We start from the raw sequence: 23,824 nt of genomic DNA, 5'->3' as shown, positions 1-23,824 counted from the left end.
TCTATGAAAGCAATAAAATTGGGATAGTAAGGAACAGGGTCCCAATAAGCAAATTTCATACAAAGCCCCAAAGGAAGAGATTACTGTTTACGCATATTCCTGTCCTAGGGCCTTCCTGATAAGAACTGTAGTGGCATCTTGCCTTGCCAGTGAACTTGTGGCCACACCATTTGTGTGTGGTGTCAAGTGCAGACCTGGCCCCATTCATTATAAGGTAGAGAAGAGGCTGGCTCACACTCTTGGGTTGCAGAGAGCATGAGAACCACAGAGACTACACCTTCTGGAGCAGGAAGACCTTGGCGGTTATTAACTTTTCTAAGTGCTTCCTTAATACCTTTATCTTGGGTATTGTGGACTCATTTAAACCCCACCTTCAAAGAACCCTAGAAAAATCAGGGACTCTGGACAGAGCAGTCAAGCAACACTGGCCATGGGTTGAATGGTAGTAGGGAGAGTTGAAGGAAGTAAGGTAGAGGACTCCCATTGGCATAGGAGCAGATGGTAAGAACAGATACTTGCCATTGGGCTTACCCAATACCAGGGGTCTTGATGTTGACAACAGAGGATTCTTCAATGGTGACTGGCTGTCTCTGTCATTTTCAGTGAGTGCTTAAAAGAAAAGTATTTAATTTGGACATTCTCTGCTTAACTGAAAAAGCAAGAACCAAAGGCTAAGCTGCGAGTTCCCAGTATTGTTGCAAAGGTACAAAGCCAGTAAAGACAAATGAAAAGTAGGCAAACTATTTTACGTGTAGATATAATTAGCATACAAATGCATAGGCAGACTGTTGGTTTTAACCTGAAAAACAGCAAACCCTTCTGATACTATAAATCTGTCTTGACAGTGACTTAAGTGAGTACATAATGGGTATTTCTAGATAGTGTAAGTGGGGGGAAGGGTGTTGCGATACCTCTGGCTCCGACATAATGTAGGTTTTAAGTAGTGAAGACTTAAAAGCACCATACTGACGTTGTGGGTCTTTTGTTTTTTATTTTCAGGACAGGGTTTCACTATGTGTAGCTCTGGCTGTCCTGTGAACTCCTTTGTAGACCAGCTGGCCTCCTAAGTGCTGTGTTTTTGAAGTACACTTTACACCAAAAGTCACATAGCTAGTAGAAACAAAATGGTTCAGCCAGTTTGAAAGACAATCTGGCGTTTCCCAAAACTTCTCTAAATGGTGGTTCACCTTTTATCCCAGCTGAGAAAAGCAGATCCAATGGAAACTGATAGCAACAACACAACCACAGAAGCTCAGTGGTGGTCCTAGCCACATAGTGAACTCATTTGGCTAGGACTGATGTTATATGTACCAACTGAACACAATTATCAGCAGACAATAATGGCACACAGTATATCCGCTTAAAACACCTGGAATAGGCAACACACAGGTTGCAGGAACATGGGATGGTCCGGGGCAAGGGGTTTCTTTTTAGGGTGATGATAGAGTCATTGCATTGGTATCAAGGTTGACAAAAGTCTAGTAAAAGACTGGAACTTAGAATAAAAGATGTGATTTAAGAAACTTCCACAAGATGGCCCCAAACAACTAATGGGGTGATAACTAGCCTGAAATTTTAGCAGTGGTACCTGTGAGTCACTCAAGATGGATAGGAAAATTATGGAACTTGACTGGTTGGAATGGGAAAGTTGATAGAATAGTGAAGAGCCTGTCCCAAGAATGGAATACACAAGCCACTAGGAAAATGTCCTGGAAAAACTAGAACATGTAACTAATGGTAGAGAACTGAGCTCGAGAATAACATTCATAAGGAACGTGACCTTGTTTTTATATTTCTGTATATGTAGGTTTATGGTTCTACACTATAAATGGGTGGAAGCATTTGTACATTATGGTTTCGCTTGGTTATTCGAAACTTGCCATTCCAGACTTAGTATGGTAACTTTGCCGCTGCTGACACCATGAATAGGAAAATTCACAACAATAGTGGCAAAACAACTTGGGGGTGGGGGGTGGGTGACATACCGAAGAGGCAGCTCCCCAGTACCTCACCCAGGGGAAGCTAGACGGCCCTGGTAAAACAGCAGTCCTACCCCTGGGGCAAGCCCTGGGCCCCCCCAAGTAGCTTTGCAGTGTATGACTTGGGTTTGCCCCCATCCTTTTGAGTCCACTACTGACCTATCCAGTGGAGGAGTGGCTACTGCACCAAAGCCAGCAACTCGATGTACTGTGTTAAGCCCTGAAGTGAAGACTGCTCTAGTGGACACAGGACATTTGTCCAGTACAGGCTCAACACCAGCAATTTTTTACATGTCAGCCTCACACAGTCTAGATTAAGATGGACATAACTTTGAGAGGTTTCTTAATTAGGTTGACAGGTGGTCCTTCTATGAGTGAGTGGGAAAGAACTAAGTGCTGGTGTGCTAAATTCATTGCTCTCCATCCTTGTGAAAAAGAGATGTTACAGCTTTGGGTTCTGTCACCCCACAATGATGGCCTGTCTGTTTCCACTTTTTTAACCCCAAAACATTCTCTCTCCATAGGCTTGGCTGTTTTGGAACTCCAGTCCACCTGCCTCTACCTCCCAAGTGCTAGGATTAAAGGCATGTGCCGCCGCCACTTGGCTTCACTTTTGTTTTTTAAAAAATTAAACTTTTATTCATTCCCCATCATACTTTGATAATACCTTTATGTATTTTTTTTTTTGGCATTGTTTGACCACTTTTTCCCCTTTTTTTGCCTCTTTTCAAAATTGGCTGTATTTTTAATAGTTCTTTTTTAGTCCAACATCAGAAACTTCATGCTTTTACTTTTCATTCTTTGATTTTGTCTTTAAACTTGCTTCTTATTTAAATTTAAATTATTTTTTTCCTCCCTAGTGCATGAGCTGGCTTTTTGGAGCCCATTCCCTATGGTGGGATGCTTGCTCAGCCTTGATGCAGGGGGGTGGGGCTTGGTCCTGCCTCAAATTGATGTGCCAGGCTTTGTTGACTCCCCCTGTGAGGTCTTACCCTCTTCTGAGGAGGAGGGGGAAGTGTGGTTGGCATGTAAAATGAATAAGAAATTTTAAGTGAAGAAAATCTCCCTATACTTTTCCTGATCTCTTGCTGTTTTCTTCCCTTCAGTAACAGCTTCCCTGTCTCCACCTGTGTTTTCCTTGCTTCTATTAAACTGCTGTTCTTCCATCTTTTCCTGTATTTCCACTTTACCCTAAATAATTCATAACAGTTTACAGTATTCTATGCTGTCATCAATGATGCATTTTAACTAATCAGGTAAGACATGGTCATTACACACGGGCAGTTAGTGGTTGCTGGAGGAGGAAGAAACATTTTCTTCATAGGTGTCTGCTCCTGCAGGTAACCTCAGCCATGCTCACTGAGTCATCAGAAGGAGTGGAAAGGGCTTATATTATCAAATACATGACACATGTATGGAAATCATAATGAAACCCATTATGTATATGCTACTAGAATATATATTAAGTTCTAAATGCTTCATTAATAAAGTTTGTGTTTTAAAAAATGATCATTTACTCAAAGAGCATGCGGACAATTCAAGCTGGAACCCAGAAAAGTAGGTAACCAAGGAAATGAATAGCATTGTGGTTGAAAAAATGGAAATGTTTGAAAGCAGAGGAACTAAGCAAAGGGTTTGCCATGTAAGCATAGGGATCCAAGTTCAAATCTTCAGAACTCATGTAAAAGCTGATTGTGTTGTTACACATCTGTAATCTCAGTCCTCCTATGAGGGGATGGATATAATAGACAAGAGAATCCCTGGAAGCTGTACAGACCAGCCAGCCTGATAGTGCAAAGCTCAAACAACAGAGACCCCTGTGAAACAAGGTGAAGGGTGAGACTGGACACTCAAGATTCTCTGACTTCTGTGTGTGCCTGTGCACACAAGCACATGTGCATACACAGATTTAAAAAATGTTAGAAATGAAAAACTCAGAAGAATCAAAGCTACCCACCACAACAGAAAACGTAACCAGGAAGAAATAGCAGGGATGAAGGAAAAACAACATTCAAATACCAATAAAAGGCTTAAAAAGCATGACTGTGGGCTGAAGAGATGGCTACTCTTTTGGAAGACTTGGGTTCTAGTCTCAGTACCCACATGGCAGCTCCCAACCATCTAACTGCAGTCCCAAGAGATCTGACACCCTCCTGGCCTCAAGCACCAGGCATGCACATGGTACACAGACTTCTAGGTGGACAAAATACCCACTTACAAAAACTGACTATTACAACTCATGATCAAGTGACCAAAACCTAAAGAATCTACAAAAGAAAGCAAGATGAAAAACAACAATAGAATATTCACATTTAAATTATAGCAGAGAATTTATAAAATCTAAAGAAAGGGTATCCAGACCTAATAGGCATTTAGAATTCAAAATAGTTAAGACCAGGAAAGACCTCTATTCTGTCAAGATGTCAAAGAGTTACACCAAGATACTAAATCTGAAAGGAAAACCCCTCACTCTACAAAGGCAGAATCTCTTTTCTGTAACCCTGAAGAGCCAGGAAAAATGGGACAATAGAATTACTGAAACCACATTTCAATGAAGTCTCTATCGATGTTTCAAAGACGGTACATCACAATACCTGATCTCAAGTTTGTTACATAGCATATTGTCAAAAGTAGCATGATAATGGGAGGGGATAATGACACACCAGTTTAATCCAGCACTTGGGAGCCAGAGACAGATGAATCTCAGACCAAGGCCAGCCTGGTCTACAGAATAAGTTCCAGGATAGCCAAGGCTACTTGAAAAACCAAACCAAAAAAAAAAAAAAAACTTGAAATGATAACATAAAAGCAGACACAAAGCTATATCCAACCAATTTTCAACAAGTGAGTCCAAAAAATGCATTGGGGGTGGGGGTAGTACAGTCTTTAACAAATGGTGCAGGGAAAAATGAATATCCACATGGAGAAAAGAGAAACTAAATATAGAAAGAATGTCCTTCAAAAAGCTGGCCATGTGTTGAAGCACAGCCCAAACTGACTTTCTTACCTGGTGGGATATGAAGCCTGTATAGCAGCTTAATCTTCTCATTCATTTCTCCATTGTACATAATGTCTGCAAATTCAAGAGAGAAACCAGGTACAAATAAATTCCATTAATCATGACTCAAGCTCAGAGTAAGGCCAATGCTTGTTGCTCCTAGTATCTTCAACCCAAATGCGCCCCATACTAGAAATGACAGAACTGCAGGGTAACCTCAAGACTGGTGCTTTTCAAAGATTTTGGTTTTATGCACAGCAAATCATGGCCACACCTTAGGTATCAAGGAGTACAGGTCAGTGGCTTTAAATATGGAGAGCCAAATCCCTCTACTCCCTTAAGGACATGTGAGGGTGACCCTAATAGGAGCCTGAAGAGCAATCTTTTAAAATCACAGGATGATGTTAAGCAGACTAATTATAAACACATTGATTGTATATCAGATCTGCCTAGTAGCGATCCACCTCATCTGTTCACAGATAAATGCCGAGTCTTACAGTGAAGACCTGACGAGTCATACCTAGACAGCTTACAAAAGCTTTGAACTCCATGAGCTGGTCCATGTTGTCATCCAGGAGCCTGAATGTCCTCTCAGCAAGGATCTCTGTATGGACCCCACAGGTCCAAGGCGATACCAACTGGAACAGGTGTGCAAACTGCCTGGCATCAATGCGGTACTGCTCAACATAGGGCCTGCTGGGATCATGGCGCAGGGCCATGGGCCTGGGGTACTCCCAGTAACAGCTCATCATGTGGGCTCTCTGAAAGCGTGAGGGGGGAAATAAAGCTGTCACACAGGACCATCACTGTCTTGGGAGGTTGTGCACTTAAAGCTGTGGACTGTCACGGCTGTTTTGTATCAGAAAGTGCTGCTTGAGTGACCAGACTGGTGAGAAAGCTGTCAGCACCTCACCCGAAGTCAACAAACCCTGAATTAAGACAAACATCCCTCAACAGGAGGATGGCTATCTTAATTGCCATGTGGAGGGGTTTCCTTGTTATCCTTGCCCACGTGAATGTGAATTTTTATTTCATTACAAAAACATTTACAATTATTTTTATAAAGAATATATTTTTTCTTGGTGATAAAATATACATGACACAAAATTTATTTTATCCAGTTGTAGATACCCAGTTCAGTTGACAGTTTTAACTATGAGATAATTGTATAATGTGGGGAGAAGCGGGTCATCTGAATGTGTGCATTGTGTGCACTTGTGTATTTCCAGGCAGCGTGAGAGGGAAAGTCACTTCACCAGATATACACCAATTACCTGTGCAAGAAAGGCCCAGCGGTAGCAAGGGCAGGCCACTTCCAGTTTTGGCTTACAGGTTTTTTGTTTTTTTTTTTTTCTTCTTTCTTTAATGGCAAGAAAGTAGGTGTGATTTTATGTCTTTAAACTTGAAAAACAAAAATCTTATGCAGCCCATGGAAGGAAGCAAAATAAGAAATCAAATGTGGTCTGGGGCATAATGGATTTAGCTGATAATTAATAAGAAGGTATCCATGGTCCCAACTGCAGAAAAAAAAGAGACATCAAGTCCAGGCTCAGAAATTCAAAGGACTAGTGAAGGTCAATAATAAAATCATTGTTATCAAGTACCAATAATATCATTCATCTTTTTCCTTTCTCTGTGGTACTAAGGATCAAGCTCAGGGGCTTGCCCATGCAGGTGTGCTGGGTAGTTTTAATTGTCAACACAATCCAGAATCACCTGGGAAGAGACTAAATAACCTAGATGAAGTTGGCTTGTGGGCAAGTCAGGGAGAGGGAGTGTCTTCGTTGTTAATTGATGCAGAAGACCCAACCCATTGTAGGAAACATTCCCTAGACAATGGGTCCTGAATAATAGAAGAAAAGCTAGCTGCATGCCAACAACCAAGGATACATTTGTTCTCTTTGCTCTTGATTAAGGATGTGATGTGACTAGCTGGTTGAGTTCCTGCCTTGACTCCCCAAAATAATGGACTGTAACCTAGAATTATGAGCTAAACAAACCCTTTCCTACCTGTGTTGTTTGTTTTTGGTCAGGATATTTTGTCAATAATAGAAATGAAACTACAAAACATGGCAAACATCCTACTCCTGACTGGGCTACATCCCAAGCACTCCTCCCCACTTTTTCATTTATGTGTGTTTGTGTACACACACGTGCACTTACGAGTCAGAACAATTTGTGGATGTAGGTTCTCTCCTTCCACCTCAAGTTTTTGAGGATTGTACTCAGGTCCTCAAACCTGGTGGCATTTTTACCCCCTGACTCATTTTATTTGCCAGTCCCCACCCTGTTTTGCTTTGTTGACCCTCTGTGTGGCCCTGCTTAGCTTCAAATTCCTGACCCCCCTGCCTAAACCTCTCGGTTGCCAGGATTCTAGGCATTCACCACCATGCCTGCTCTTCTTTAATGGAAAGAGTATTTAAAGTATTTAAAGGTCAGAGACTGTGCCTATGAGCCATAAGGCCAGGCACAGGGAAGGAGGAAATAAAGTGAGAACAACATATTCAGTCTTGAACATACTGAATAATTATAAAACAAGGTGAGGGTATTTCTGTGTAGCCCCCGAGAAAGCAAAATTCTGATGCAAAGGTCAAGAGATAAACTTAAATCTCAACCAGAAAACAAAATGTCCCACATGATTTGATCTTTAAAGTGCCACACTATACAAAAGCTAAGTTCAGTATGTGGGAGGCAGAGGCAGGTGGATATCTGTAAGTTCCAGGGTAGCCAGGGATACATAGGCAGTAAATAAGAAAAACAAATAACACTGTGTCAAAAGGTACACTCTGCAGAATGGCTTATGTAACAACCTGTAACTTTACCCAAATACCCAAGAAGAGACACTATCTATTGGCAAAGTGTTAGAGTGAGAGATTAAATTAAAACAAAAATTTAAGGTAACTAGATATAGTGATACATGCCTATAATCCCAGCTACTTGAAACATAGGAGCATCACAAGCTAGAAGCCACCCTGGGCAACTTAGACCCTGCTTCAAAAGCATAGAAGACTTTATACCCCAACAACGATAATAATTGTGATAATTATGCAGCATGAGGAAGTGTTGATATCACCAGGGGAAAATATATGAAGCAGCTACAGACCAACCACATAACAGAAAACTGTGTGAATATGTGTACTGTGATGCAGAAGCAGGGGTAAAACATGATCATTTCAGGATAGTCACTGTTTCTCTACTCTGGATTAGGAACCCACACTCATTAGGATATTGCAGAGCAGTGAGAATCAGACCGCAGCACAGCATCAATGCCTCTCCACCAGTGCCTAGCTACTTGGGTGTAGGGAATGCACAAGCCCTGTTGGGCTGTCCTGGGATCACACTAACTCCTCCCTTCATGTGCTAGCCTGAGGCTGGCCTCCAGGGAAGACACACAAACAAGAGGCACTACTCTGTTGACAGAGTTAAAGTGAGGGTTTTAAAGCAAGTAGGCAAGCAGCTCTAGCCTCTGCTACGTGGGCTAGGACCTGGCTCATGGTTCAGGACTCCCTCCCCATAGATTTCCTACCTTGAATAAGTCGTAGAGTTCATCAAGGTCTTCAGGAAGAATAGAGACTTCTGGGATAACCACACGGAGCTTAGGGAAAGAATTAACAGTAATGGAGTAATGCCCATGTGTGTACCCCTGCACCCCTGTGGTGTCAGAGGGAGAGTAGAATTCTCCTTCCTAGTGGGGGACATGTGCAGTACCCTTGTCTCAATAGAATCAGTATCTATAGTCTTTCCAGGGGTTTTTGTCTTCAACATCTTTCCAATTTGCACACATGTTCTGAGTCAACGTAGTAAGCTCTAATGGAGGTGAAAACACTGCAGAGATTCTCATGGGCAGCTGTTTCAGAATGGCAACACTTAATGCAGCCCATCTGCCTGGGCATTTTATAGTCCCTACTCCATCTCCTACTAAACCATAACATGACTCCTGTTTTATAACCATAGAAACTGAGGCTCCCAATAGTTAGTTGCTCACAACTTGACTCTTAAATTTCATCACATTCAATATAGCATTGTGGCAGTTTTAATTCAGTGAGAAAGAGAGGGTAAGAAGGAAGCAGCTCTGCTTTTGTTTTATGGTCAGCTCTATCCATGAGCCCCAAGGAGGTGTCCTCTGCTCACCACATTCTGCTTGGTGGTGTCCTCGTGGCCTTGAAGGACCCTGATCCTGTGCTTGCATCTCAGGTGCTCAATCTGCTCCACAGACTGGTTCCCGAATTTCTGCATAGACACAGGGGTCTGCTGAGTCCAAAGCTAATAGGAAGCCACCAGCAACCATCCCTTCAGATCTATATCCCAGGCCCACTTCTGCTTCCAACTAGGAAGGGACTTGGGGGATGGAGCAGGGGCTCCTGTACCTCATAGGAGTCCCGGATCAGGTCAGCAATGTCGGTCACAGGATAGGGCTCCTGGTCATCAGAGAAAAAGGTATGGTGGCTGCCAATGGGGGGTCCTGGGCTGTCTTCATTCTTAATGTGATCTAGAAACCTGAGCACACCCCCACAGTTAAAGCCCACATCTACCCTCATCTGGACACCACACAGCACATGAGATACCAGCACACACTTAGACTCTAACTCTTGGAGCAGGGTAAGGCACCAAATACTGTGGTTACTTCAGCAGAAACAGCCAACACTCCAAGGCTTGTGGACTTGGGCTCTGTGCATTGCTAAGCCTGAGGCTCTCCAGTGAAGTCAGTGTTAACTGTGCTTGTGTGTGGTTTTAAGCTTCCAGCAAATTCTGAAAAGAAACCATCTATTTGTCTCCCAGACTCAACCTCATGTGATTTTCTGTCACTGTAGCTCATTTACCACTATAACAGTGGTTCTCAACCTTCCTAATGCTTCGACCCTTTAATACAGTTCCTCGTGTTGTGGTGACCACCAACCATAAAATTATTTTGTTGCTACTTCATAACTGTAATTCTGCTACTGTTATGAATCATAATGTAAATATCTGATATGCAGGATATCTAATATTCAACCCCCAAAGAGGTGGAGACGCACAGGTTGAGAACATATGCCCTACACATACGTGACACTTCTAGCTAGCACCTATACATGAGCCAGCGTTTCCTGGTGGCTCTCAGTCCATTCCACTCCACTAAGACAGTTCATCTTAGAAGACAAAAGGACTTAGGGCCGTGTTCTCCTGAACTCTCATTTGGCAGGAAGAGTAAGAGAAGGTGACAGCCTTCTTTGCACCCCATTGGTGGTACCACATGACAGACTCCTTCTGAAGAGACCACAAGATGACAGGTGCCAAAGGGGCAGTGTGGAACAGAAAGCTTCCATAGATGTGTCACATGCTGTGGCCTCCCTCTGTGGTCTTCCAGTTGTCCCAGCTGCAACCTCCTTTGTCCCCCCATTAGCCACAGGAGGAGGTAGCCAGCACCCACCTGCTGAGAATCATCAGGGCCTGTCCATCATCCTTGCTGCTGCACAGCTCCTCGGCGTTGGCTTCCAGCACAGCTAGCCCCAGCTGGAAGATGGCCTTGATGCCATCATAGAAGAAGCAATCCACAACATTCACAGCGCTCTCCAGAGGCATGATGCTGAGGAACAGGGTCAGGAACCAGGACAGAGAGATGGACGCCAGCGCCGAGAGGTCATTCATGTGCTCTGCCAGCTCTGGGAGGTGCTCCTTGATGAGCTCCTCGAAGACGGACTGGTCCACCTGAGCCCCTGCCAAAGAGAGCAGGAAGCTCTGGTGGGAAGACTCATGCACTCCAGGGCAGGCTGAAATTAAGCTTATTCTAAGCCTTAGTAAGGTGATGTAATTTTCGGAGTCCAAAAATTGACACGTTTAGTTCACTAATCTTGGCATTTGACCACAGTCATTCAATGTAAGGACAAGCTCCCCCCGCCCAAAACAAAATAGTGGTTAGTCAACTGGTTATCAATGGGGGCCGGGAGGGAGTCCTAACCCCTAACCTTACCTTGCACATAGAAAAAACATATTAGAAACTAACCATAGACCTAAAGGCAAAGCTCATAATTTAGAACTTCTAGGAAACAAGACAGAATTATCTTAGGATGTAAAAAGAACTAACCATCAAAAACATTTAAAATGCCCTTCTTCCCCAGGATTAAAGGCACATGCCTTTAATCCCAGCACTTGGGAAGTAGAGGCAGGGGAATCATGGTGAGTTCAAGGACAACCTGGTCTACAGAGCAGTTCCAGAACAGTCAGGGCTACACAGAGAAACCCTGTCTCAAAAAACAAAAAACACAAAAAATTCCTTTCTTCAAAAGAAACTGTCAACAAAATGCAAATGTAAGATTAACTGGAGAAAACATTTGCAACACACCTGCCTGTCCCAAACCCACAACAAAGACCTGCAGCTTTGTAATAAACTAAAAATTACCTTCAGATGGCAGTAAACACAAAGAAATGTGTTTAAAATGATTAGTTTTCTGAAAAACACAAACTAAAAACCACATGGTAAATACCATTTCCCCCTGAGAATATTGCTGAAGTGAAACAATGCATTGCTTTCTCCACTAGGAGGTTGTAGGGCCATGAAGATTGTGCACAGACAGTCTAAACCATGCCAGACGGATCTAGCCAGTGCAGACTGTGAGGCTTTAGACTCACAAAGACCCCACTCTGATTAGGATATAATTTAATCTTGCCCAGTCATGCAGGGTCTTGTGTGAGGCTTGGATTCCAGGGTGGTGTGACTTGGAGGCAGGGCCTAAGGAGAGGTCCCTGGGTTTGGGGGGACAAGACACAGTTTTCCTGCAAAGACCGAAATAGAAGGACCAAGTGTGTCCTTACCTAACTCTGCTTCCTAGTTAGAGATGTGACTACAGGCTCCAACATGCAGTCCCACTATGGAGCTCTTGTCAGAACTCAACTGTGCAGGTACTGTACCCTTCAACCGTCAAAACTGAGCGAAACCAACCTGTCTCTCAAGAAACCAGCACCAAGTATTTCCTTATAGCAACAACAGCAACAAAACTGACCAATATAAGCCCTGACAGGAAACAAAAAGCTTTCTCACAACTCCCGTGAGGGTCTCCTCTAGGGAAATGAGGACTTCTGCACAATTTGCTCTAACCCAGAGAATTGCCACTCCCTTCCTAGGCCACAGCATCCATGCAAAGCCACTGGTGTTTTACACCCATCTGTTCCTTGGACCTAAAGACTTTCCCTCCCCTCTTGTATGTTCAGCTATTTATCTCAATGTGTTTGTTTTCAATGCAATCTCCATAGTGTTTCATAGCAGTACCTGGTTTCCTTTACTGCTACAACAACATTGAGAACTTCCCTGAGTGTGTGTGTGTGTGTGTGTGTGTGTGTGTGCAGACTGGCTGAGGGGAGCAAAGGTGGGTTATGGCCAGAGATGATGATGACTCAGGCACCACTCCCCAGATATGGAGGAGGAGGAAGAGGAGGAGGAGGAGGAAGAGGAGGAGGAGGAGGAGGAGGAGGAGGAGGAGGAGGAGGAAGAGGAGGAGAAGAAGAAGGCAGGCAGTTTACCAATCACCCGGTGGTTGAAGTAATCTGGCAGCATCCGCTCACACACAGCAACCAGCAGCCAAAAGGCCTCCTCCTCTTTGGCGTACAGCAGCAACACAGAGGTCAGGATGTTCATGGACTGCACAGAGGGTCACAGAGATGACAGTTAGTGTCCAGGCTACCTAGTACCACACAAACATTAAAAACCCACAAGTGTGTGTGTGTGTGGGGGGGGGTGTGGACAAGCACTGGCCTAGCTCGCACGAAGCCCTGGGTTTGAACTACAAAACAAAATAAGCCCAAGCAGCCCACAGGGGTAGAGTTTGTAGGTGAAAGACCCAGCATTCCCCAAGTAGAATAGCACCCAGAAGTGGAATGGTCATGGGTTGAATAATTGGCCTACACTGTAGTTAGCTGTGACATGGCTTCAGACTTGGGTCAATACAGCTATTTTCTGTACATTCAGACAGCAGATAGACAGACACACACACACACTTTGACCACCCACTGACTTTGCTGACTCACTGACAAATTAAATCTTTCTTTTGCCAATGTCAGGGCTTCTAACCCGGTCTTCTGGATTGTTGTTTGAATTCCTGTACTTTCATTTTGTGCTTGCTGGCTACACCCTCCTACCGGGAACAGAGCCCTTTCTCCACTCACATTTCCAACAGGAAAGTGACTGGCCCAAATCACCCTGTCTTCCACAAGCACACTGCCTCTTCAGTCCTATTATATCTGCATCGGTCTCAGTGCTAATTAGTCTACTCCATCTCCACTGTGCTGGGGAGAGGAGTAGCAAGCATGGCTGCCCATCCTGAAATCCACCCCCATGCCCTTCTCGGATGACCAGCCTGTTTGACTGGATAGCACTTTGCTATATGGATTCTGGGAAGGGTGCTTAGCTAGATGGCTGGAAATAGAGCAGGAGCCCGGGGGTGATCACTGAACACAGTAAGGGCTCTCATGCCTCCAAGCACCCCACTTCACCTGGCAGTATCCAATCTTGGGGTTCCGGTAGGCATACGCTGTCAGCACCCGCCTCAAGGCAGCAATGCCCGTCTCGTTCTGGAAGGCAGGGTGCTCGGGCAGAGAACGGTGCAGGTCCCGCTCTATTTCCTCTGTCACCAGGCAGCATCGCCCCAGCGACTGCTCCACCAAATTCCCATAGTACCCAGGGTGCGAGGCCAGGTCTGTCACAGCGTCTGAGAATTGGAGAGCAACATTTAAAGATCGCATGGTTGCCAGGATGGTGTCACAACAAGTGAGGGACATGTCACTCTGTGCTATGAAACACTGAGACTTCATTTCTGCCAGGCAGCCAGGCTCAAAAAATAGCAACAAGAAGGAAAGTAGCTTTTCTAAGAGTAAAAGGTTCATTCCACAAATCAGGTGGGGTGTAGCCCGATGACAGAACAGAATATGAGAAAGACCCTGGTTTCAATCCCCAGCACACACCCAAAACAGTCGAGTTATTAATATCTTTTTAATAAACTGCACTGCCCAGATACACATACCATTTTTATATGTATCTCTGCACAAAGCACACGAGAAGGCACAACCCAGATTAAAGAAGTCTAGAAAACCACTGGCAAGAAGCCAACAGCAGCCTGTGGAAACAACCCAGAGCAGGATGGCCACCACCCCAGAGCCAAGGCCCAGGTTTCAACTGGACTGAGGGACAAATGACTGGTGGGTGTGAGGACTCTGTCCACTCACCAACCTGCCTCAGAACACACAGGTGGGGCTCCAAGGGAAGAGGGAGCAGAAATGTGTCCATTTCTGCCTCAGAGGTTAGGTAAGGTTCAAATTCTAAATAGGTATAGTAAAAACAACCCTCTGCCTCAACTCCCCTCTTCAGGGGGCAGCCGGGACCCCACAACAGTGCCCACAACAGTGCACACATGTCATGAGATGATTCTCACGTGGCTGGCAGTTACTGAAACACTCCAGTGCTCTTCCCGTCACCAGAGCAAACATCCTAGCAGGCAGTCCTTAGTGAACTAATGGCCCCTGTATCCTCCCATGTGAGAACAAAACAACTAAACAGCACCTAAGTATGTGTTCACACATGTTAAGTGTGTGTTCACACATGTTAAGGGACCCAGAAGACTGAAGCCCATGCCATTTAACAGACAGTACTCATGGGGACAGGTTACAAAGTGACATTACTCTTTGTTCACTCCTCCACCTGTCACTTCCAATTATGAACAAACACTTTTTACTGAGTGCAGGAACACAGGCGTTGACAGCTTAAAGGCAGGGCTCCCACGGTGTGTCTCTGATAGGCAGCCACTGAAGCACACTGGGAAGCAGGTGACTGCATGGTCATGGGCTGGGCTATAGGAGAAGCTTGAAGGGACATAGCCAAAGCCACGGCTGTGGAGTTGCTACCCAGCAGGTAGATGTATGGGCAGGAATCTTGGACAGGAAAGGGGCAGGACCAAATAGGTGCAAGGGAGAAAGGGCATAACGGGGGTCACTAGCAAGGGTGGCTGTGAGCAGGGAAGGTTTTGGCCCCAGTGTGACAATTTGAATGAGAATGGCTCATATATTTGAAAACTTGGTCCCTAGTTGGTGGATTTTTAGGAAGGATTAGGAGGTGTGGCCTTGTTGGAAGAAGTATGTCACTGGAGTGGCTTTGAGGCTTCAAAAGCCCACATCAGGCCCAGTCTCTCTCTCTCTCTCTCTCTCTCTCTCTCTCTCTCTCTCTCTCTCTCTCTCTCTCTCTCTGATTCTGCCTCTGTCCTTGTCCCCCTCTTCGCTTGCAACTTGAAGGTTTCATGTGCTCCCAGCTACTGCTCCAGCACCATGCCTGCCTTTCTGCTGCCATGTTCCCTACCATCATGGCCATGGATTAACACTCTGAAATGGTAAGCAAGTCATTTACCTTGGTCATGGTGTCTCATCAAAGCAACAGAACAGTAACTAAGACAGACACCAAGGAAAAGGGAACAGGGACAGCATGTTGCCCAGGCATGGTCTCTTGAGGCCTTACCAGTGAACACAGACAGCAGGCTGATGTGGGGAAGCAGCGCTTGGCCATGTACCCACTGCACCTGACGGATTCAGTTCCCACAGATGGCAGGGCCTTCCCCTGGCCTGGCACCTTTGCCTAGCAGGACAAAATTATCCCTAGTGGGAGGGAGAAGCCTGGTTCTACTCCAGCCTGAGTGCGAGGCTTCTGAAGTCCACGTCTCAGGCATCCCTCAGTAAAATAAACACTCTTGTGAGACTCCAGGATGGTACCCAGCAGTCATGGAAGGAGGACTGCCACCCTACTGAGTCCAGATGAGGACATCACTGATGATTAACATGGTATTTTGATAGACAAACAGGACAGCACTACAATCACAGCTCATATTTTCAGTAATAGAAACTCAATCACACCTTGCTGGGGGTATTTCTAGTAATAGAAACTACTCTGAGGGATTTAATTCAACACCACCAGCACCTATCAGCAAACACAGTTTTTTTCTGTTTGATCTACATCAGGGCTCACATCCAGTAAGACACTTCACTTCTGGGTAGTTCTTTTTGGTAGTCCAGGCTGCCTTGAACTCATTATGTTATCTGAGGCTGGCCTTTAATTTCTGATCCTCCTGCCTCTGCTTCCCAAATGCTGGGATCTCAACATATGCTACCACACCTTATTCGTGCAGTGCTAGAGTTTGGTTTGATTTGGTTTTGTTTTAATTCTCAGCACTATGGGCAGGCTTACAGTTTTATTTACTTTTTCTATCTTTTGTGGGAGAAGGGGTGAGACAGGTCTTGCAGGCTTAGTACCTGCAATCCTACCCCAGTCTCCAGTGCTGAAATTACAGGGACGTCACAACATCCAGCCATGGACCAGTGACAAGAGGTCACTGCCCTGGACCTCACATTTCCTAAGGAGGCACCATAGCTAGCCAAGTGTTCCCAAGGCCACACTGGGGATTTACAGCAACAATCCAAAGACAGAGGGCTTCAGCCTTGCACACTGTTCACAGGAAGCCCTTCCTGAGTCTATTCCAAAGATCACAAAAAGCTTGAACATGCCAGGACCTACCTGAGAAAAGTAGCCACAGCCTCCCACGTAAAGACTCAGGGATCCCCATGGCCACCAGCTTCCGGATCTTCTCAGTGCGAAACATACACACAGTCCTGCCATACTCCACGAAGTGGTCGTTCCACAGACTGATTTTTATCTGTTCCCGGGACTGGACATGGAAACACTGGTTAATGGGCCAAGAAGCCCTCCACACTCAGTAATGGTGTAAATAATTTCTGTTTATCAGAGACTGACAGGAAGAGAAGTGATGACAGTGTTCACACAGCAAAACACGTCTCTGCCTCTGCTGGGCATAAAGAATACAGGACAAATAACACAGCGTGCCAGACCCCCAAGGAGCCTCGTGGAAACATCTGCGCAAATAAGATACAACGTTCATAATAGGAACATGTCCACCCAAGGGTTAGAGCAGCTCAAACTGGATGAGAAAGAGGGGTATAATGCAGAATTTGAGGTAAAGTTTTGGGGCACTGATTCAGAGCCAACTGGTAAAACACCGCTCAACTCCAAGGACAGAAGGGAGTAAAAGGCATCCAGTGTTATTGCATTTCACTTTACTGGGCCACCTCTCCAGTCCCAATTCTATTATCAGAAATAAGGGAGGCACTATTTCTCTAAAACTCCTTTAAAACTGTCTACATGTCAGGGAATATTTAGGACCTTTCTTAAGATATTTACAATTACTTGTAATAATTACTGCCTAATAATGTGAATAATATATCCATAAACCTAGCATTTCCCTTCATTTAGACAAAAAAAAAAATGACTATCAGTGTGTAAAGCAATTGAAAAGATTCAGTTTGGATTTTAAAATGCTAACAATTGACTCAAGAGCTTGGAGTGTCAAGGAAGCAGTGTGGCTGTTAACAGTGCTCAAAGCTACCACTGGTCCTGTGGCTGCAGCATGGCTTCCTACCTATCAGCCCAGAGTCCAGTTTCTAGTCTCTTCCCTAACTATACATGTCATCTGCCTCAAATATTTCCATATTGAAAAAGAACATGTATAAATGAAACAAAAATAGGGGCTGAGGAAATGGGTCAGTGGGAGAAAGTTTGCTGTGCAAGCCTGGGGACATAAATTTGAATCTAGCTTCCAAGCAAAACCCTGTGATTTCAGTGCTGGGGAGAGGCAGAGACAGGTGGTCCCAGGAGTTTGATGCTCTGCCAGCCCAGCCAAAATGCAAACTTCAGTTTCAGTAAAGGGCAAGGAAAAACAATGTAAGAGGCACACAGGACTAGCAAAAGAAAGACAGGTTGCACACCTGGAAACCCACAGGGGCAGCACTGTCAGCTGTGAAGGCCACACACACAGAAGGGCCAGCTCCTGGCTGTCTTTCAGGGTCCTTCACTTGGTGCCCAAGACAAAAACAGGGAAGAGAAGCGAATGACACTGAAAACACACTGGCAGCCTAGGTCACACCACTCCCAAGCCCCCGTGTAGCTGGTTCACAGACGCTGGGGGCAGGAAGCTGGGCAGTCCCCTGTACAGGAGGCATCTCACTCACCAGGCGGGAGTCGGGACTCTGACTGCCCGACTGCTGGAAGACAGCAGTCAGGGGCTCAGAGTGTGGCAGTGGGCTCTTTTCCTTCTCTCTCTCTTCGCTACTTTGAGGAGACACCATTTCAACATCCCCAAACTTGTCACTGCACATGCTTGTTGAATAAAACACAGGTGAAGTCTGTAATACAAAGAGAGTGAATATATACAGAATTGTATATCCATGAAAAATGAAAATATGGTCTGGGGAACCTGAGTTTGGATATCTAGAATTTGCCTTTACTGCTGGGTAAATGTGGCAGCTGAAGGCAGAGACAGGGGATCCCAGGGCAAGCTGGCTAGTGAGACAGCCATATCAGTGCACTAGGAGTTTGACTGAGAGAGTCTGCTTCAATGAACAGGTGGAAGAATGATGAAGATGATTTCTTTCTTCTTTTTTCTGTTTTTTGGTTTTTAAAGGCAGGGTTTCTCTGTGATTTTGGAGGCTGTCCTGGAACTCTCTCTGTAGACCAGGCTGACCTCGAACTCACGGAGATCCGCCTGCCTCTGCCTCCCAAGTGCTAGGATTAAAGGTGTGTGCCACCAATGCCCAGCCTGATCGAGATGATTTCTACATCCACCACATACATACATACATACATACATACATACATAATACATACATACATACATAATACATACATACATACATAATACATACATACATACATAATGCATATACATACATACATAATACATACATACATAAATACATACATACATACATACATACATACATACATACATACATACATCTACCACATGCACACATAATACACAACACACACATGAAAATGTAAAGATGTACCAAAAGAAATTTTCTAAGCCAACCCAAGGGCATTCCTGTATCTCTGCAGTCTTAGGATGACAAACCATCTCTCTTAACAGATTACAGCCACCTGAGGATTAGCCCCTGGAACCCTGAAAATGGGGTGATACCTGCTTCAAAGTGTATGAAAAGAGGGGGGTCCCTTATGGGGGGGTCCCATTCCCCCCTCTCAACCTGAAAAGGGAGGTGTCACATCAACTCTTCCAACCCAGGCAGGACATGGAGGTAATTAACATACAGGCTTCCCCCCAACAGTCCTCCTAATCCAGGCTGCCCCAACTCAGGACACCGAGCACCAGAGGTGACATCTCACTAATGCATGGTCCAGCTGTCTCCAGCACATTGTCCTCACACCCATGTGGCCCATCTTTCCAGGCATTCCTTTAAGAGACCATGGCTCTGGGGCTAACAAGAAAAGTCAGGGAAGGCCAGCCCTGTAGAGGCTCCTACCATGTCATCGTCACTTGGTGAGGTGTCATAATGCACGGGATGGTTGGCGTGCACTTGCTTCAGTCTCACCAGGAGGCCCTCTACCAAGTTCTCTCTGTCCTTGAGCTCAATGAACTGAAAAGCCATCTTGCTGCGGATGCTTACAATGATGGGGTTGGGCAGCAGGCTTGTGTCTTCCATCTTCTCGATACTTACTACCTGGAGCAGAGATGGTACACACAATACATCAAGGAAGGAGCCAGGCAGGTGTGTGATCATACCCTTACACAGTATCCCAAGGCAAAACCAAATCACTGCAGGAAGAGTCTGCGCAAAGGCGAAAAAGTGGACTAGGCAGCAATACCCATCATCGCCACAAGGTGGCAGAAGCCCAAGGTTCTGTCCACAGGCTATGCAAACTGGTTTGTACAGATAATGAAGTAAAGGTGAGCCTCCAAAGAGAAACTCCAATACATGCTAGAACATAGATGAAGCTTGAGGGTGTTAATGCTATCTGGAAGAAGCCACTCATAGAAAGATAAACACTGTGGTTGGAGAGATGGCTCAGCAGTTAAGAGCACATACTACTCTTGCAGAGGTTCCTAGCACCTACATCAGGTGGTTCACAACAGCCTGTAACTCCAGCTCCAGGCTAGCTAATGTTCTCTTTTTGCCCCTGTGAGCAGCTGAATACATGTGCACACACACTTTAAAACAAAACAAAAAAGATAAATGCTGTATGATTCCATTTATTCAACTACCTTGGATAGCCAAATTCATATAGGGAGGTAGGGAGGAACAGCGACGGGCATTAGTGTCTTAGTGACCAAGTTTCACTTGGGGAGATGAAAAGGCCCTGGAGGTGATGGTGGGATTGATTGTGTAACAGTATGAACATGCTTGGTGCCTCTGAAATGCACACCAAACAATAGTCAAGAGGATAAGCTATGCTATGCATAGCTCACTAGGGAAAAAAAGCAGATGAGGCTTGTTCTGGATTTCTCTTTTTCTTTTTGAAGCCGGGGCTCACTATGTAACTCTGGCTGGCCTGAACTCACTGTGTAGGCTGAGTTCATAGGAATCTGCCTGCCCCTGCCTCCCAAGAGCTGGGCCACACCTGCCCTGGCTTTCTTAGTTGACTATTAAAGGGTGTATCAACTGCAGAACAACCACCTGGAGATCACAGTGGCTGAACGAGAGAACTGAGCCTTCTAGAGAACCATGCAAGGACATACACACAGGTGCCAGACCCCAGAGGTCCCCATGTGTCGGGGTCTTAGTGCTGTCATGGCTGGGGTACCTGAAACCAAAGGACTGAGCTGTTCACATCTGGACATAAACTCATGTTGTCTCTGACCGTTAATAAAATTACAAAATTTTACAGTAAGAAGGGACCCAACTCACACTTAATTTCAAAATTTTTTAGCTAAAGTTCTAGGAGTATATGTGAACCAAGGAATTTACCATTTGGTTTCTGAAGGCGACACTTCTAGTAGGCTTTTTATAGGTTGCTTCTTTCTTGGGGTGGGGGGTAAAGGTGGAGAATGCATCCCTAGGAGCTCCTGGGAAAGCTTTAATTACTGGTTATGCACTAAAGTTAACACTAGCTCCATCAATGAGGAGGAGGTTGGAATATTATCTTTACCCAGCCCTTCTAACCAACACATGTTGGCTGTTAGGATACCACCAGAAAGAACCACAGCCACGCCAGGAGCGGGCAGTTCAGGTCCTGCTCCTCAGAAAGCTGGAGGTGTACCTTGAGGCAACGAAGCCCTGGTGTGTGGACACACCTTCCCGGGTCCTCACAGCAGCAGCACTAGATGCTGTGGTCTGAATATGGTTTCAGCATGACCCCAAAGGTTCACTAGCTGAGAACCGGGTCCCCAGGAAGCAGTGTTAAGAGGAAGTGGCGTAATTAAGAGGCGATGCAGTTGGATCACAGGGGCATTTCCCTCAGAAAGGATTTATACAGTTTTCATGAGACCCCAGTTAGTTATCATGAAGTAGGTCAGTGCAAACAGCAACAGGGCTGGCCTTTGCTCTCTGTCTCACCAGGTGAGGTCTCCAGCCACTGTGTCACCATTTTGGATGAGATCTGAGCCCAAACATAGCAACATACTCTCATGAGCTAAACCTCTTTCTTTACAAGTTTATCTGGCCTTGAGTATTTTGTTTGAGCAACACAAAACAGACTCAAATACTTGGGTTCAAATGGCGAAGGGGGCTTCAGGAGCACAAAGCAAGGCAGTAGGGTGAACCCCTGGATCTACCTACCTCTCTCAGGGGGAGCACAACATTACAGCAGCCATCCTCCCGGCTGGCAAAGCAGATGTAGCTGTCAGAGGTGAACATCCTCCCGGCCGTGTGGCAGCGACTGAAGGGGGTCCAGAGGGAACAGTCTACCACAGCATGCAGTCTCTCCTTCCTCGGCAGCCTGAAGAAAGCCCTGAAGAACTCATTCTGTGCTCTGGCCTCCAGGTCCCTGGGGAGACATGGGGAGAGTGTGTGGTGAGGGAACATGTAAGCTCACAAAGAAAAATGCCTGGACACCCGATGACCCGGCTTGACAGCAAGGGCATGCAGGCAGCTGCTGGGCTTCCCAGAGCCTGAGTCAGCCATAGGTGCTCCAAGTTCACAGACTACCCTTAGGGCAAGCCTTGCAGCAGAGCACACTGAGTCTACACAGAAATAATTGCCTAAGCCCAGGCATTAGGATAAACATTCCTGGGGGCTGAGCAGAAGGCTCAGAAGTTAAGAGCACTGGCTGCTCTTCTGGGACTCAGCATCCATTCCCAGCACCCATACGGTGTCTCATGCTTGTCTGTAATTCTAGTTCCAGGGGACAGACAGACAGATACACACACACACACACACACAGCACAGCACAAATGTGAATAGACATACATGCAGGCAAAGCACCTACACACATAAAATAAATCTTTAAAAAACAAATAAGCATTTGCTGGTTTGGTTTGGGAAAGAATGACCACAAAAATGGCTTAAGAATGTAAGTATCAGAAAGTCAGATTTCTCTAAGTGTTGGCCAGGATGTGGGGAATCACACTTCACACACTGCTGGTGGGCATGTGAAATGATGTGCACATGTGGGAAACCAGTCTCACAGCTTATCTAGAAATTCTACTCCTGGGGATATACAAACAAGAGACACGCAAACCTGCCAGCAAGTCGCATGCAAATGGTAATGGTAATCAAACCATAATCCAAATATCCACCAGCTAATGAACAGTGAAATAAAATGTGGCAGTGTCCCTTTCATGGGATAGATACTATCCAGTCACAAGACAGGAGGAAGGTACTGATGCACATGGCAAGGTGGATGGAGCTTAAATATGCCAGACACAGACTACTGTGTGAGACGGGCCACATTGTAGTGATATTTTGTGTTGTAACACATAAAGCTTGCCTGAAGATCAGAGTGCAGAGCTTGCCACACTAGTTAGCCATAGAGGCCAGGCAGTGGTGGCACACACCTTTAATCCCAGCACTCGGGAGGCAGAGACAGGTGGATCTCAAGGCCACCCTGAGCTACAGGAATGAGACTGATGCAGTCTAAAAGAGAAACCTTTAATCCCAGCACTAGGGAGGTGGAGACAGGAGTGATATGGCTGGGCCGAAAGAGAGATAGATGGTGGGAGGAGACAGGAGCTCATTGCCTTCAGTTGGGCATTCAGTCTTTGGATTCATAGGGATGGGATCACCCCTTTGATCTGAGGATTTGGTAGAGGTTAGAGGTCTCTCTTGCAGCTAGCTCCTTTACTTCTCTTATCTTTCAGCATTTAACCCAATATCTGACTCTAGGTTTTTATTATTAAGACCTATTAGAACTATCGCTACACCACATGTGGACAAATGCCTTCCATTCGAGGGCTCCATTATTTCAGCACAGCTGGACCTGTGTGGTAAGAAGCCAGCTCCGCAAGCTGGCTTCATCTGGTGAAGAGCATCACCATCCCATCATTTCAGGCTGTCCCAGGCAGGTGTAAGCGTTTGGCCACTTCCTTCTCGGATGAAAGGTTTGGGGTTTAAGACCCAAGAGTGACAGTGGGGAGGACTGTCTTGGTGAGATTTAGTAAAGAAACCCTAATGCCATAGACGGACAGGCAGACAGCAGTGTGGCAGGGGCTTTGAGGAGAGTATAGGACAACACTGCAGAGTAAGGAGCCCTTCTTACTTTAGAGAAAGCGGGAGATGCTATATCACATGACAGACAGTCCGTAGCAGACTGGAGCAGCCCAGTCAGTGGGGTTGGAAAGGGGAGGGTGGGCCTTCCCTTGAAAAATGCCTCTTTTCTGATGGCCAAAGTTATGTTTTCAGTTTATATGACTGTGCTTAAGGGAGCTGTAAACAAGGACGTCTCTAACACAGTGGTTCTCAATAAAAAGTTACTGCACCCCGAGAAGCCTCTCTGCTAAGGCAGCAATCCACATCAGACCAAATCAAAGTGAATTAGAAAAAGCCCACGTTTAACGGATACAACACTCCCAGATGATTTTCCAGCCCCACCGAG

The 23,824-nt window shown here is 45.5% G+C and overlaps 1 protein-coding gene across 1 annotated transcript in view; it reads right to left on the bottom strand.

Moving 5' to 3' along the window:
* The window catches only part of Tbc1d8 (TBC1 domain family member 8), a 110,723-nt gene that overhangs the window by 1,746 nt on the left and 85,153 nt on the right, over positions 1 to 23,824 (bottom strand). Inside the window, 13 exon segments of the mRNA XM_027386791.2 lie at positions 520 to 609; positions 4,987 to 5,052; positions 5,498 to 5,738; positions 8,504 to 8,572; positions 9,109 to 9,207; positions 9,345 to 9,474; positions 10,385 to 10,670; positions 12,472 to 12,589; positions 13,441 to 13,655; positions 16,499 to 16,649; positions 18,007 to 18,180; positions 19,318 to 19,515; positions 21,571 to 21,778. Of these exon segments, the coding sequence (XP_027242592.1) occupies positions 520 to 609; positions 4,987 to 5,052; positions 5,498 to 5,738; positions 8,504 to 8,572; positions 9,109 to 9,207; positions 9,345 to 9,474; positions 10,385 to 10,670; positions 12,472 to 12,589; positions 13,441 to 13,655; positions 16,499 to 16,649; positions 18,007 to 18,180; positions 19,318 to 19,515; positions 21,571 to 21,778 (2,045 nt within the window).

Source organism: Cricetulus griseus, assembly GCF_003668045.3.
Source record: "Cricetulus griseus strain 17A/GY chromosome 1 unlocalized genomic scaffold, alternate assembly CriGri-PICRH-1.0 chr1_1, whole genome shotgun sequence".
NCBI lineage: Eukaryota > Metazoa > Chordata > Mammalia > Rodentia > Cricetidae > Cricetulus > Cricetulus griseus.
The sequence above is the reverse complement of the archived record's forward strand: the minus strand, read 5'-3'. Positions and strand labels throughout refer to the sequence as shown.